Here is a 15,134-nt window from a genome sequence, read left to right as displayed (position 1 = left end):
GATGCCAGAGGCACCCTGGGGACACTGCCTGCACACAGCCCAGCCAGGCCCAGAGGCTCCCAGCACAGCCTCTTGGGCACCTGTGGGCACCTCCTGCTGCTGCAGCTGGGCACACAGGTGGGGGAAGGGCACACAGGGAGGAGGTGGGACACAGAGGGACAGAGAGGCCAGGGACACACAGGGGTGGGGGAAGACGACACACACAGAGGGACATGCATGGACAGGACACACACAGGTGGGGACACACAGACATGGACAGGGACACACAGACATGGACAGGGACACACACAGGTGGGAACACACAGACATGGACAGGGACACACAGACATGGACAGGGACACACTCATAGAGGCTGGGGGACTTCACACTCTGCAGCCAGGTGAAGGATCTGAGCTGGGTCTGCACAGTGCCAAGGCAGCTGCAGTGTCCCAGAGTGCCCAGGGAGCAGCCTGCAGCTGTGACTGCCCCCTGACAAGGGCCACCACAAAGCTGTGCCCCACTCACCTGGCAGGGTCAGGAGCACAGTGAGTGGACTGAGCACAGTGTCAGTGCCTCCACATCCTCCCCACCCAGCAGCTCACTCCAAGTGTTTGCCAATTCCACCAGGCAGTGACAGGAACCCAGCAAGAGCTGGCTCAGTGCTCAGCCCCTCCAGCTCTGCAGCCATAGCTCACTCTGGTGCCTTTTTGTGCCATGGTGAGATGCAAACTCCTTTTCCAAGCACAGGCTGAGTGCCCTTTGCACTTAATGCACCCTGTGCCAAAGGAGGTTTGTGAGCAGCAGCTCTGCAGGCTGCCTGGAAAGAGCTCTGCCAGCAGGGCACAGCTCAGGGGGGCTGAGCAGGGCAAACACCCTGAGCAAAGCAAGCACTTGCTTCAAATCCTACTGGCCCACTGCAGCAGGCAGAAGCTTCCCCTCCAGGGGCACTCTGAAGGCATTGCCCATCCCTGCCTGCCCAGGTACTCACAGCTTTGCCCAGGTCGTGTGGCAGGTGAGCCCACTGGGAGTTGAAGAGGATGCAGTAGTCCTTGCCCTGGCTGCTGCCCTCCGAGAGCACGTGCACCATGCCATACTCGCCGCAGGCCTGCAGGGGACACAGCAGCACTGCAGCACCGGCAGGGGCCCTGCAGCAGCTCAGGTGCTGCTGCCCACAGCCTGCCCCTGCTGCAGAGAGCCCAGGAAGCTCCAGCTGGAGTTTGTTATCCTTTCATAGAACAGAATCAGCCAGGCTGGGAGAGAGCTCCAGGCTCAGCCAGCCCAACCCAGCACCCAGCCCTGGCCAGCCACCAGACCATGGCACTCTGAGCCCCAGCCAGGCTTGGCTGCAACACCTCCAGGCACAGCCACTCCACCACCTCCCTGGGCAGCCCATTCCAATGCCAATCACTCTCTCTGCCAACAACTTCCTCCTCACATCCAGCCTCAACCTGCCCTGGCACAGCTTGAGGCTGTGTTCCTTTGCTCTGTTGCTGGGTGCCTGGCAGCAGAGCCCAACCCCACCTGGCTACAGCCTCCCTGCTCTGCCCTGAGCCTCCTCTGCTGCAGGCTGCACACCCCCAGCTCCCCCAGCCTCTCCTCACAGGGCTGTGCCCCAGGCCTCTCCCCAGCCTTGCTGCCCTGCTCTGGTCATGTCTCTTCCATCACACCTCCAGCAAAGGATTCAGGTACCAGACCCTGTGCAGCATCTTGGCTGGTGCCATGGAGAGTGGCATCAGGGCACCCTCAGCAGCCAGCAACACCAAGCTGAGTGGTGCAGCTGAAGTGCTGGGCAGAAGAGATCTGCCCAGAGGGACCCTGACAGGCTTGAAAGCTGTGCCAGAGGCAACCTCATGAGGTTCAACAAGGCCAAGTGTAAAGTCCTGTAACCAAAGTCAGGGCAACCCCAATCAAAGATCCAGGCTGGGTGGAGAATGGCTGGAGAGCAGCCCTGGGCACAAGGCCTTGGGGGTGCAAAGCTAGAGATGAGCTAGCACCAAGTGCTGCCAGCCCTGTCCTGATCTCCATCAGGGGCAGGGAGGGGATTCTGCCCCTCTGCTGTGCTCTGCTGAGACCTCCCTGCAGGGCTGGGGCAGCTCTGGAGCCCTCAGCACAGCACAGGCAGGGACCTGCTGCAGCAGGGCCAGAGGAAGCCACAGCAGTGCTGGCAGGGCTGGCAGGGCTCTGCTGTGAGGCCAGGCTGAGAGCTGGGCTTGGGCAGCCTGCAGGAGAGAAGGCTCCAGGGAGCCCTCAGAGCAGCCTCTCGCTACCTGCAGGAGGCTTCAGGAGAGCTGGAGAAGGGCTCTAGACAAAGGCATGGAGTGAGAGGATGAGAAGTGATGGCTTTGAGCTGGAAGAAGCTGGACTTGGATTAGGCACTGGGAAGAAATTCAAGCCCCACCTGGGTGTGCTGTGTGTGCCCTGCCCTGGTGCCCCTGCTCTGGCAGGGGGGTCTGGATGATCTCTGGAGGTCCCTTCCAGCCCCTACCATTACTCTCAGTGTTAGGTTTGGGAAGCTTTTCCTTCCCTGAACACTGGCACCAAGCCTGCCCACATGCACTGTGTGCACCTCAGTCAGAACTCAGCCTGAGGTTCAGGCCTGACCATTGCTCAGCTGCTGCAGAAAGCTCCAAAGGCTTCAGACTAACGCAGGAGAAAGGCTCAGCAGGCAGGGCAGAAGCTGAGCTGAGGCTCAGGCCTTGCTCCTCCTCTTTTCAGGTTCAAATGCAGACCGAGGCTGCTTTCTAAAGCAGAGTCCTGCTGAGCTTTAATTACTGCTTCCGAGCCTCAGAGCCCTCCTGCAGAGCAGCTTGGTGCTGGAACTGAGCTGGCTGCTAACAGCCTCGAGCAGGGAGATGCTGAGCAGGAGCAAAGGAGACCTGTGCTGCACATTACAGAGGCACAGACTGCACTGCTTAGAAGGGACCCTCCAAGGGCAGCTTGGCCAACCCCTGCAGCCACCAGGGACACCTCCAGCCAGAGCAGGCTGCACAGGGACACATCCAGCCTGACCTGGAATGTCTCCAGGGATGAGACCTCCACCACACCTCCCCGGGCAGCCTGTGCCAGTCTCTCCCCACCCTCACTGTGCACAGCTCCCTCCTGATGCCCAACCTAACTCTGCTCTGCTCCACTGCCAAACCACTGCCCTCAGCCTGTCCCCACAGGCCCTTCTGAGCAGTCCCTCCCCAGCTGCCTGCAGGTCCCCTGCAGATACTGAACTGCAGCTCTGGGGTCTCCCTGCAGCCTTCTCTTCCCCAGGCTGCACAGCCCCAACCCCCCCAGCCTGCCTGTGTAGCAGAGGTGCTGCAGCCCCCTGAGCACCTTGGTGAGACTCATGAGAACTGTTAAATAGGTTAAAATTGGCCAGGTACTAAAAGCAGCATTCCCAAAACACTCCTCTAGCCCAGCAGCCTGGAATCCAGTCCTTGGGAATACCATGGCTGAGCAGCTCAGCTCCTCCTGTGAGCACTGCCCCACTCCAGGAGCATTTGCTGCCTGCTGGTTCTCCATCTCCATGGCACTTCACTTGAGGAGCCTCAACAGTGCTCAGCAGCAGCCAGCACCTTGAGTTTAAAGAATGAACCCCCTGGGGCAGGCCCAGCACTGACCTGGCTCCCCCCGGGCTGCTCCCACTGCCCCCAAACAGGCAGCCAGAGCTGGGCTCTTCAGCCTGGGGGGAGGAAGTCTCCAGGGAGACTTCAGAGCAGCCTTCCAGTACCTGGAGGGACTCCAGTAGAGCTGGGGAGGGACTGTGGACAAGGGTTGGGAGAGCCAGGCCGAGGGTGGTGGCTTCCAACTGGAAGAAGCAGGATGTGGATGAGACATTGGGAAGAAATCCTTCCCCCGAGGGTGGGGAGGCACTGGAGCCTCACTGAGGAGAGAAGCTGAGGGGGGCCAAGCTTGGAAGTGTTTGAGGCCAGGCCCTGAGCAAGCTGGGCTGGTGGACGTGTCCCTGCCCAGGGCAGGGGCTCGGCACTGGCTGAGCTTGAAGGTCCCTTCCACCCCAAGCCACTCCAGGACGCAGGAGCAGCAGGCTCAGAGGAGCAAAGCAGCCCCAAGCCAACAACCCTCCCCCACCTTACCTTCCCCTTCCTCCTTCACATCCTGCCCCCCCAGACCCCACTCCTCCCTGCCCACCCTGCCCTGCCCCTGCCCTGCCTCCCTTCCCCTTTAACAAACTGATCTCAGACTGACTCCTTAAACTGCTCTTCCCCTGCTCAGATGAACATCCCCAAGCACCACTGCTGAGCCAGCCCAACCCAGCAGCCTCTGCCTCACCACTCAGCCCAGCTCAGGAGCTGACAGCCAGACCCTCACAGCCTCACCAACACCCCTGGCACACTCATTTCTCCAGGCAGCAGCTGAGAAATGCCAAAGGTGAGTGGTGCCCCAAACACAAGGAGGACTTGGAGCTGCTGGAGTGGGTCCAGGAGGCCAAGGAGATGCTCAGAGGCTGAAGAAACTTCCCTGTGGGGACAGGCTGGGGCTGGGCAGCCTGGAGAAGGCTTCAGGGAGACCTTAGAGCAGCCTGAAGGAGCTCCAGGAGAGCTGGGGAGGGACTTCTGACAAAGGCTGAGTGACAGAGAGGGACAATGGACTGAAACTGGAGCAGGGGAGAATGAGGTTGGATATCAGGAGGAAGTTCTGCAGAGTGGGGGTGGGGAGAGGCTGGCACAGGCTGCCCAGGGAGGCTGTGGCTGCCTCCTGCCTGGAGCTGTTCAAGGCCAGGCTGGCTGAGACCTTGAGCAGCTGTGCAGGGGGAGCTGTCCCTGCCCAGGGCAGGGGTTTGAGCTGGATGAGCTCCAAGGTCCCTCCCAATCCAACCCTCTCTGTGACTGTGAACTCCCTGCACACCCCCAGGCAGCCTGGCAGGGCTGAGCTGTCACACAGCTTCGTGTAGCCGAGAACCAAGCAAGCTGCAGGTACAGCTTTGGCACCTACAGGGGGCAAGGCACAGAGCTTTAAAGCACAGGGGGCAGTGGGGCCAGCCACCCAGGAGACCTGGATCCATTGGTGCCACCCAGGAGACCTGGATCCACTGCTGCCCTCCCACCCAGACCCCTGGATCCACTGCTGCCTCCCACCCAGACCCCTGGATCCACTGCTGCCTCCCACCCAGACCCCTGGATCCACTGCTGCCTCCCACCCAGACCCCTGGATCCACTGCTGCCTCCCACCTGGGCCCCCATGACTGGAGCCCGGCAGAGGTCCCCAGTGCCCCACAGCAGACACCAACTGAATGGATGCTCTCAGAGAGCAGGTGAGGGCAGGAAGACCACCCAGACAGCTCCCCCAGCACAGCTGCTCAAGGCCTCATCCCTCCAGGCAGGAGGCAGCCACAGCCTCCCTGGGCAGCCTGTGCCGGGCTCTCCCCACCCCCACTCTGCAGAACTTCCTCCTGATACCAACCCAAGTCTCCCCTGCTCCAGTTTCAAACCATTGCCCTTGGCCTGGCACTCCCAGCCCTTGCCCAAAGTCCCTCCCCAGCTCTCCTGCAGCCCCTTCAGGCACTGCTGGGCTGCTCCAAGGTCTCCCTGAAGCCTCCTACTCTCCAGGCTGCACAGCCCCAACTCTCCCAGCCTGTCCCCACAGCAGAGCTTCTCCAGCCTCTGAGCATCTCTGTGGCCTCCTCTGGAGCCTCTCCAGCAGCTCCAGGTCCTTGTGCTGGGATCCCAGAGCTGGAGGCAGTGCTGCAGGTGAGGGCTGAGCAGAGCAGAGGGGCAGAATCCCCTCCCTGTGCTGCTGCTCTCCCTGCTCTGGCTGCAGCTCAGCACTCAGCTGCCTCTGGGCTGTGACCAGTGCTGGCTCCTGGGCACTCTGGCACCAGCTGACACCCCCAAGGCCTTCTCCTCAGGGCTGCTCTCAGCCACTCCTCACCCAGCTGCAGGGACCTGCCCTTGGCCTTGCTGAACTCCAGGAGGTTGGCTTGGGCCCAGCTCTGCAGCCTGCCATGTCCCTCTGGCTGGATCCTTACCTCCAGCACTGCCAACAGCACCACACAGCTTGGTGGCATCTCAGACTTGCCTCCACCCCACTGCCCAAGTGTCACACAGCACTGGTGCCAGCACTGACCCTGCTGCAGCACTGCCACCTAGGAGCCAAGGGGGCAGCCAGGCTGGCAGGAGGCAGCAGCAGCTCAGTGCAACCAATGCCCTTTCTGCTGCAGCAGCTGCAGGGCTGCAGCCCCCTGGGCAGCCTGCTCGGGCTGAGTGCCCTGAGCCTGTGTGCTGCAGTGCATGGAGCTGCAGCCAGGAGCAGCCTCCTCACCTGCAGTGTGCTCACCCTGCCCAAGCTGAGGGAGCAGGCAAACTCCAAGCCAGGCCTTGACTCACATCTTAGATCTTCCCACTGGTGGGGCCTGTGCTGGCACTGCCAACCCACCTGGAGCACAAAGAGAGATGCCAGGAAGGCACAGGGGATGTGGGCAATGAGGAAGGGAAGGATGCTGGGCTCCAAAAGGGCAGAGTGAGGAAGGGCACAGAAGCTCAGTGGCAAGCAGCCCATGCTGGAACTGAAGCTCCCTGCTGTGGAGCAGGCAGCAGGCAGGCATGGGGCAGGGAGAAGAGTCACAGAGGCTGGAAATGACCTCTGAGTCCAGGCACTGGCCCAGCACTGCCAGCTCACCACTGAGCCACGGCCCCAGCACCACAGCCACACAGCCTTTAAATGCCTGCAGCAGTGCCCAGCCAAACAGTGCCCCGGGCCAGGCCCTGACAAGCCTCTCAGGGCAGGAACTGATCCTCATGTCCGACCCAAGCCTCCCTTTGGGCACCTTCAGGCTGCTCCTCTCCTCCTGGCACTCGCCAGCAGGCTCCAGCCTCCCTCCATGGAGCAGCAGAGTGAGGTCTCCTCCTCAGGCTCCTCTCCTGCAGGCAAACATCTCCAGCTCCCTCAGCTGCTCCTCACAGGACCAGACCCTCCCTCACCAGCTCCGTGGCCTGCTCCAGGCCAGTTCCAACCCCTCGACGTCTGCCCTGTGGCAGGGCCCCAAAGCTGAAGGCAGGATCAGAGCAGCAGTGATGCTGAGGCAGGCACAGCACCCTCCAGAGTGCCCCACGGGCACAGAGCCCAAAGCATCCTGCACTGTAGGGGCCAACAACCTTCCTGTGCCAGGGCCCCTGCCCAGCTCCTCACCCCTCTGCTCCACACCCACCGCTGGGCAGCAGCTGGCTCCGGGCCGCGGCTCAGCGCTCCGAGGTCGTTCCCAGCTTTGGGGAGGCCACGGTGGGCACGAGGGAAGAGCTGATGGGTTTGGGGAGAAGACAGGAATGGGAGAGGGGGAAGGGATGGGAGGAAGCAGCAGCTGAGAGCACACAAGGCTGTGGGACAGGCCTCGGGATGGGCTGCCCAGGGAGGCGGTGGAGTCCCCCCCGGAGGTGTGCAAGCAGAGCCTGGACGGGCACCTGGAGCCATGGCCTGGTGCCTGGCCAGGGCTGGGCTGGGCCGGGTGAGCCTGGAGGTCTCTTCCAACCTCACTGAGTTCCGCGATCCTTACAAACCCTGCCCAAACCCGAGGGCAGCGAAGCGCTGAGCAGGCAGCGCCGCAGCCAGGCGCGGGGTCGGGTCAGGGACCTGCACTGCGCTCCGCAGCCCTGCTCCGGCGGGGGCTGGGCTCGGTGAGCTCCGGAGGCCCCTTCCCAGCCTGCCAGCCCCGTCCTGCCCTGCTGGAGCCTTCCTGGAGCCAGCCTGGCGCTGGAGAAGAAGCTGAAGCCAAGCCAGGAGCTGTCGCTGCCGCAGGCGGCCCAGCCCCAGCCGCCGGCCCGCACAGCCCTGCCGAGAGGCTGCCGGGGGAGAGCGGCGAGCTGCCCGGGGGGGGAGCGGCGAGCTGCCCGGGGGGGAGCGGCGAGCTGCCCCGGGGGGGAGCGGCGAGCTGCCCCGGGGGGGAGCGGCGAGCTGCCCCGGGGGGGAGCGGAGAGCTGCCCCGGGGGGGGAGCGGAGAGCTGCCCGGGGGGGGAGCGGCGAGCTGCCCGGGGGGGAGCGGCGAGCTGCCCGAGCCGCGGCACTGCGCGGAGCGAGGCTCTCCCCCGCTCGCTGCCTCCCGACCCGAGCGCCACCGCTTGGCCCAGCCCGGCGGGCACCCGGCTCCGCTCCTGCCGTCCAGCCCCGTGGCTGCCCACAGGCCGCCGCTCGGCCTCAGCTGGCGCCGCCAGCACCGCAGACCGCACCGGGGCCGGCGCGGAACCGGCCCGGGCTCTGCCGCGACCGCGCTGCCATCGGCTTGCGCCCCCCTCCGCCGGGCTCCCACCCCCAAGGCGAAGGGCTCGGGGGGCTCACCTGCGACAGGAAACACAGCAGCAGGCAGAGCCGGGGCCGGAGCCGCCGCCGGGGCCAGGCCGCCATGCCGGGGCCGCCGCCCGCTGTGTCCGCGCCCGGGGCAGGCCCCTGCCCCCCGGAACCGCCCCGGAAGTCCCGACCCGGAAGTCCCGCCCCGCGCCGCACCCGCCAATGGGCTTCGCCGAACAGAGACGTCACTTCCGGCAGCCGCGAACGAAATGGCGAACGTGGGCAGCGGCGGCGGCGGCGGCGGCGGGAAGATGGCGGTGAGGGGGCGAGGGGGCAGCGGGGCCGGGGCCGGGGCCGGGGCCGGGGCCTCGGCCGGGGCCTCGGCCGGGGCCTCGGCCGGGGCCGGGGCCGGGGCCGGGGCCGGGGCCGGGGCCTCGGCCGGGGCCTCGGCCGGGGCCGGGGCCGGGGCCGGGGCCGGGGCCGGGGCCGGGGCCTCGGCCGGGGCCTCGGCCGGGGCTCTGCTGGCCTCAAGCGCCGCGGTGCTGCCGTCCTGCCGGTCCCGCTGGTCCCGCTGCCAGCCCTTCGCTCCTGCTCCCCCTGGAGCGGAGCCTTGCCCCGGGCGGCTCCCGTGGCCGTGTGCGGAGCGGGGCAGGCAGTGCGGGGAGCGGAGCGCGGCGGGGCGGAGCGGGACCGGCAGTGCGGGGAGCGGGGCGGAGCGGGGCGGAGCGGGACCGGCAGTGCGGGGAGCGGAGCGGAGCGGGGCAGGCAGTGCGGGGAGCGGAGCGGAGCGGGGCAGGCAGTGCGGGGAGCGGAGCGGAGCGGGGCAGGCAGTGCGGGGAGCGGAGCGGAGCGGGGCAGGCAGTGCGGGGAGCGGAGCGGAGCGGGGCAGGCAGTGCGGGGAGCGGAGCGGAGCGGGGCAGGCAGTGCGGGGAGCGGAGCGGAGCGGGGCAGGCAGTGCGGGGAGCGGAGCGCGGCGGGGCAGGCAGTGCGGGGAGCGGAGCGGAGCGGGGCAGGCAGTGCGGGGAGCGGAGCGCGGCGGGGCGGAGCGGGACCGGCAGTGCGGGGAGCGGGGCGGAGTGGGACCGGCAGTGCGGGGAGCGGAGCGGAGCGGGACCAGCAGTGCGGGAGCTGAGCGCGGCGGGGCGGAGCGGGCGGCTGAGCGTTGTCTCTCCGCAGGACAAGGAGAAGAAGAAGAAGGAGAGCATCCTGGACCTGTCCAAGTACATCGACAAGACCATCCGCGTGAAGTTCCAGGGCGGCAGGGAAGGTGAGCGGGGCCGGGCGCGGGCTGCAGCCTGCCCGCGGCTCTCCCCTGGGCCGAGCCCCTCCGGCCGCGGCTCCGCGCCCGTGTCCGCCCCGCGCTCTGCTCTCGCTCCCTGCAGTGCCCTCGGCAGCTGCTTTCCTCCTTCGGGCTGTTTTTTCGCATCCCTGTCAGCCTCCCGCGGTGGGGGCGGGAGGCAGCTCCGGAGCTGGGCAGGGCTCCCGCAGCAGCACAGTGCCAGGGCGGTTGGGAGCTCCTCGGAGCAGACTCCGCAGCCTCTCCGGCAGCCTGCTCCAGGCCCCTGCACCCTCACACCAAAGCAGTTTCTTCCTCTGTTGAGGTGGAACCTGCTGGGTCCCAGCCTGTGCCCACTGCCCCCTGTGTGCCAGGGCAGCGCTGAGCACAGTCTGCCCCCAGCCTCTTGTCCCCCACAGCACTTTTAGCCCTCGTCAAGCACTGCCCTCCCTAGGCAGCCTGTGCCAGGCTCTCCCCTCCCTCACTCTCAGCAATCTCTTCCTCCTCTCCACTCTCACTCTGCCCTCTCTCAGCTCAGAGCCATTGCCCTCAGCCTGGCACTCCCAGCCCTTGCCCAAAGTCCCTCCCAGCTCTCCTGGAGCCCCTTCAGACACTGCAAGGCTGCTCTGAGCACTCCCTGCAGCCTTCTCCTCTCCAGGCTGCACAGCCCCAGCTCCCCGAGCCTGTCCCACAGTGCAGGTTCTGCTCTGAACCCTGAGCTGGTGCCCTGTGGGCTCTGCTGTCTGTGCCCTTTTGGGGCACTGCCTGCTGCCTGGCCCCACTTGCTCCATAGCCCTGCTGGCAGGGGACTGCCTGTGGCCTGCTGTGTTGCTGTGTCCAGGGTTTGGGTCTCTGATGGTGGTTCTGTGTTTGGTCCCCTACAGCAAGTGGTGTCCTGAAAGGCTTTGACCCCCTGCTGAACCTGGTGCTGGATGGAACCATCGAGTACATGCGAGGTGAGGAGGCCTCTGGGAAGCTTTCCCTCCCTCCCCAGAGGGTTTCCTCAGCAGGGCCCTTGCTGCTCTGGGAGTCCTTCACCAGAAGGTGCAGGCTGAGGTGACCAAGTTGCAGGGGAGAACTGATGCCAGGGGCTAGGTTAAGCACAGTCCCTCTGGTGGAACATCCTTTGTACTCCCTGCTTGAGCTCTGACTGCTTTGCCACTCCTCCCCTGCAGCAGTGTCCCTTCAGGCCAGAGAGCTGCCTCTGCTTATCCTGCTGGGGGGCTGCTGGCTTGCTCCCAGCAGGGAGAGCATTTCAGCTAGATCTAGGACCTGAGTGCCCTGTCCTGAGTGCACTGCCTCAACACCTGTGGAGCTGAAGCCTTCTGTAGCTCCTCAGAGCTAATGGAGAAGGCAAACCCTGTCCTGGGCTGCACCCAAAGGAGTGTGGGCAGCAAGGGGAACTCTGCCTCCTGACTGAAACCTCACCTCCAATCCTGCCTCCAGTGCTACTGTCCCCAGCAGGAGGAGGACAGAACTGTTGGAGTGAGGCCAGAGGAGGCCACAAACATGATCCAAAGGCTGGAGCAGCTCTGCTGTGAGCAGAGGCTGAGGCTGGAAGGGACCTCAGAGTTAATCTCCAACCCATGCCATGCCCAGGGACACCTCTCAGCCAGACTCAGCTGCTCCAGCCCTCATCCAGCCTGGCCTTCAGCACCCCCAGGCAGGAGGCAGCCACAGCTTCCCAGGGCAGCCTGTGCCAGGCTCAGCACCCTCAGACTGAAGAGCCTCCAAAACAGACCTAATGCTTGGGGACTTGGCTTGGTGTTGACCCTGCAGTGCTGGGCCGAGGGTTGGCCTGGCTGAGCTTGGAGGTCTCTTGCAGTTGGATGTGTCCAGTGAGTGTGTGGAGATCCATCCTGGACCTGCTCTGCCTCAGCCCCAAACCATTGCCCTTGGCCTGGCTCAGACCCCCTCAGCACAAGTCCCTCTGCAGCCTCCCTGCAGGCTCCCTTTAGGCACTGGAAGGTCCCTCTGGAGTCTCCTCTCAAGGGTGTCTGAGCCAGGGTTAGAGTGGAGCTGAGAGAGAAACTCTGCAGTGTGAGGCTGGTGAGAGCCTGGCACAGGCTGCCCAGGGAGGCTCTGGCTGTCTTCTGCCTGGGGATGTTCAAGGCCAGTCTGGGTGAGGCCTGGAGCAGCTGAGTCTGGCTGAGAGGTGTCCCTGGGCATGGCAGGGGTTGGAGATGAGCTCTGAGGTCCCTCCCAGCCTGAGCCCTTGCAGGATTCCTTGTTTCTGTTTCCCACCCCAGGATCAGTGTTTCCATTTCCCTTTCTCCTGCCTGCACTAAATCCATCCTGCCAAGGGCAGTGCTTTTAGAGTCTTTCCTTTCCTGCTTACCAGAAGGCCACTCAGGCTCTCTCTGAAAGCTGAGTGTGGAGCATCTTTGTGGCCTCCATTGCCAAGCAGAGGTGCACAGCCCTGCCCTGCAGTGCCTAACCCCAGCCAGAGCTTTGCTTAGCCTGGACACAGAGCAGTCTGTGCTGTGCCACAGCACCCTCAGGTCAAGCTCCTCCTGATTTGCACTGCTCCCTGTGGCATTAGGAGCAAGCTCAGGAGCTGCTCTAGGGCCTTGGCTTTGCTTTTGGTTGGATGAGTGAAAGGCCCTTTGGGTGCTGCTCTGCACACACAGCAAAGCTCTTTGGTGCTGGCTGTGGTCTGTGCAGCTTGGGGCATGATCCAGCTTCACAGAGTGCACCAGCTGGGAAGGGACCCTCCAAGGGCAGCTTGGCCAACCCCTGCAGCCACAGAGACACCTCCAGCCAGAGCAGGCTGCACAGGGACACATCCAGCCTGACCTGGAATGTCTCCAGGGATGAGACCTCCACCACACCTCCCCGGGCAGCCTGTGCCAGTCTCTCCCCACCCTCACTGTGCACAGCTCCCTCCTGATGCCCAACCTAACTCTGCTCTGCTCCACTGCCAAACCACTGCCCTCAGCCTGTCCCCACAGGCCCTCCTGAGCAGTCCCTCCCCAGCTGCCTGCAGCTCCCCTGCAGGTACTGAACTGCAGTTCTGGGGTCTCCCTGGAGCCTTCTCTCCAGGATGCACAGCCCCAACCCTCCCACCAGCATCTCAGGCCTCCTGGCCCTGCACCAGCAGATCTCTGTCTTTGTACTGGGGGGCCCAGAGCTGACCCAGCCCTGCAGGAGAGGTCTCAGCAGAGCAGTGCTGTTGAGCAGTGCTGTTTTGCAGTGCTATTGCAGCTGCACTGCTCTCAGCCCTGCAGTGCAGCAGTGCCTGTAGGGGCTGCCTGGGTGCCTGGCCCCGCTCACTGGGGCTGCCTCTCTGTTTCAGACCCTGATGATCAGTACAAGCTGACGGAGGACACAAGGCAGCTGGGACTGGTGGTCTGCAGAGGCACTTCTGTGGTTCTCATCTGTCCCCAGGATGGGATGGAAGCAATTCCCAACCCCTTCATTCAGCAGCAGGATGGATGATGCTGCCTTGGACTCTCAGGGGACTTCCTGGGTGCAGATCTTCACACGGAGCTAGCAGTGTGAGAGGCTCCCCCTGTGGTGGGCAGGGGCTGGGGTCTGTGTGTGTTAGTGTGACCCAACAGGCAGCTTTTCTTTTGGTGGCTTCCCAGCAGTGCTGAGGGCCTGGTGCTTGCTGGCCAAGAGGCCAGCTCTGATTTATCTTCTCCCCACCCCAAAATGTGTAACCACCTCTAGAGCTGACGAGAGAAATGTTGGCCTGGAACTGTCTGAGGGCCAGCCTGGAAGCCAGCACAGACTAAAGGATGCCCTGGATGGTGGTTACAATTATTTACATCTTAAACCAGATTAAAATCTGTTGGATCTGAATGGGTCTCCAGCCTGACCAGCTTAGAACTTGTTTTCCTTCCCCTGAGGTGTCAGCCCCCAGCTCTAGAGTTCAGCCTCTCTTGCCTGCTTGCTGCAGTGCCTGCAGGAAGCTGACTCCTTGCAGCCCCTTGGCATCATTCCAGCCAAGAAGGTCTCTCCTAGCACTTGTCCCAGCTCCTGTGGGCTCTGGTCTCTGTCAGGAGGCCTCCCACATTGCCACAGGAGGGCTGGGATAAAATCTGAGATGGTTCTTGGCTGAGTTGTCCATTTGGTGCTGGGTGGGGGGAAGAAAGGTTGAGCTGCTCAGGTCAGCAGTAGGCAGTGCCTGGGAGGCTGCAGGGTCTGTCCTGTGCCTGTCCACTGCTCCTGCCCCTGGGAGCCTGCTCTCTAAGGGACCACTTTTATACTGCAGCAACACTCCAAGAGTTCTGAGTGAATAAAGAGATGAATCTGTTCCTAAATGTCTGCTGTTGGCCTGGGCACTGCTCCTCAGCTGATGGTGCATGGGCTTGGCTCGGGTGTGCAGACAGCGCCAGGAGGGCCCAGGTCAGAAGCTGCTCTGCTTGAGACAAGTGGATGAGAAACCACTGAGTGGATGATCCCTTTGGGGACTTTAAAGACTGGGGTAGAGGGTGTTCAGCTTGAAGAGAAGGCTCCAGGGAGACCTTGGAGCAGCTTTGCAGTGCCTGAGCTCCAGGAGAGCTGGGGAGGGACTTTGGGCACGGGCTGGGAGCGGCAGGAAAAGGGACAATGGCTTTGAGCTGGGAGAGGGGAGAGAGAATGGAGAAGAGGAAGAGATTGAGTGAGGATGGGGAGAGACTGGCACAGGTTGCCCAGGGAGGGTGTAGGTACTCAAGGCCAGGCTGGATGAGGCCTTGAGCACCCTGGGCTGGTGGAGCTGTCCCTGCCCATGGCAGGGGCTTGGAGCTGGATGAGCTTGAAGGTCACTTCCGTGGCGCTGGTGTGTGCTCTTGGAGTGTCTGTGCCCTGCTCCTGCCTTCCCAAGGGCACAAAGTGATTGGCATTTAACGTGCAAGTGAGAGAATGGAGAAATGCCCTCTGGAGAGAGGTTGCTGCTGCAGTGGGTGGGTTGAGGGCTGGCTCGGCAGCCCCGAGGGTTGTGCCTGGTGGCACAGAGCCAGCCTGGAGGCCTGTGGGCAGTGCTGCTCCCCAGGATCAGGGCCGGGCCCCCTTCTGTGCAACATCTTTACCAACGACCTGGATGAAAGGACTGAGGAGCCCCAGCAGGTTCCCTGATGTGCCAGACTGGGGGGGCTGACCCCCCTCAGGCTGTGCTGCCATCGAAGGAGATCCGGACAGGCTGGGGGAAGGCGAAGCTCATGGAGTTCAAGTGCAGGGTCTTGCACCTGGGGAAGAGCAGGTTGGGGCTGCCCTGCTGGAAAGCAGCTCTGTGGAGGAAGACCTTGGAGTGCCTGTGGGCAGCAGTGTGCCCTTGGGGCCAACAGGGCCTCCTCTGGGAGGTTCTCCTGACCTTCTGCCCTGCTGAGGCCACACCTGCATTACTGTGCCCAGTGCTGGGCTCCCAAGTCAAGAGAGGCAGAGCTGCTGGAGAGAGCGCAGCAGAGCCACGAGGGTGGCAGGGCCTGAGCACCTCCCTGTGCCTGAGGGCCCTGGGGGGGGGGGTCAGTCTGCAGAGGAGAAGGCTGAGAGGGATCTAAGCAATGTCTGTAAACACCTGAGGGGTGGGGGACAGTGTGTGTGGGGGAAGCTCTTCTGGTGGTGAACAGCAATGGACACAAACTGGCACCCAGGAGCATCCACCTCAACATGAGGAGAAAGTGCTTTGGTGTGAGGGTGCTGGAGGCCTGGAGCAGGCTGCCCAGAGAGGCTG

The 15,134-nt window shown here is 63.7% G+C and overlaps 2 protein-coding genes across 5 annotated transcripts in view; one reads left to right on the top strand and one right to left on the bottom strand.

Moving 5' to 3' along the window:
- The window catches only part of SPPL2B (signal peptide peptidase like 2B), a 30,831-nt gene extending 22,477 nt beyond the window's left edge, over positions 1-8,354 (bottom strand). For all 4 annotated transcript variants that reach the window (XM_064175283.1, XM_064175284.1, XM_064175285.1 and 1 more), the window contains exons 1-2: positions 8,254-8,354; positions 968-1,084 (exon numbers count right to left, since the gene is read on the bottom strand). In XM_064175283.1, coding sequence (XP_064031353.1) covers positions 968-1,084; positions 8,254-8,319 — 183 coding nt within the window. In that variant the 5' untranslated portion in view covers positions 8,320-8,354. The remainder of the gene's footprint in view (positions 1-967; positions 1,085-8,253) is intronic.
- A 72-nt stretch (positions 8,355-8,426) lies between these two features.
- LSM7 (LSM7 homolog, U6 small nuclear RNA and mRNA degradation associated) lies at positions 8,427-13,743 on the top strand. The gene is made up of 4 exons (XM_064174805.1): positions 8,427-8,519; positions 9,379-9,469; positions 10,363-10,434; positions 12,774-13,743. Exons 1-4 carry the CDS (start codon positions 8,472-8,474, stop codon positions 12,914-12,916), a joined length of 354 nt encoding a protein of 117 aa, XP_064030875.1. The 5' UTR covers positions 8,427-8,471; the 3' UTR covers positions 12,917-13,743.
- Positions 13,744-15,134: the final 1,391 nt, after the last annotated feature.

The sequence above is a fragment of the Pogoniulus pusillus genome, chromosome 41 (genome assembly GCF_015220805.1).
Source record: "Pogoniulus pusillus isolate bPogPus1 chromosome 41, bPogPus1.pri, whole genome shotgun sequence".
In the NCBI taxonomy this organism is placed as follows: domain Eukaryota; kingdom Metazoa; phylum Chordata; class Aves; order Piciformes; family Lybiidae; genus Pogoniulus; species Pogoniulus pusillus.
The sequence above is the reverse complement of the archived record's forward strand: the minus strand, read 5'-3'. Positions and strand labels throughout refer to the sequence as shown.

Excerpts from the sequence above, each read along its gene's own strand:
- LSM7 (XM_064174805.1), top strand. The coding sequence starts at position 8,472 with ATGGCGAACGTGGGCAGCGGCGGCGGCGGCGGCGGCGGGAAGATGGCG. Across the intron at positions 8,520-9,378 it reads GCGGCGGCGGGAAGATGGCG|GACAAGGAGAAGAAGAAGAA; the intron begins GTGAGGGGGCGA and ends GTCTCTCCGCAG. Across the intron at positions 9,470-10,362 it reads GTTCCAGGGCGGCAGGGAAG|CAAGTGGTGTCCTGAAAGGC; the intron begins GTGAGCGGGGCC and ends GGTCCCCTACAG.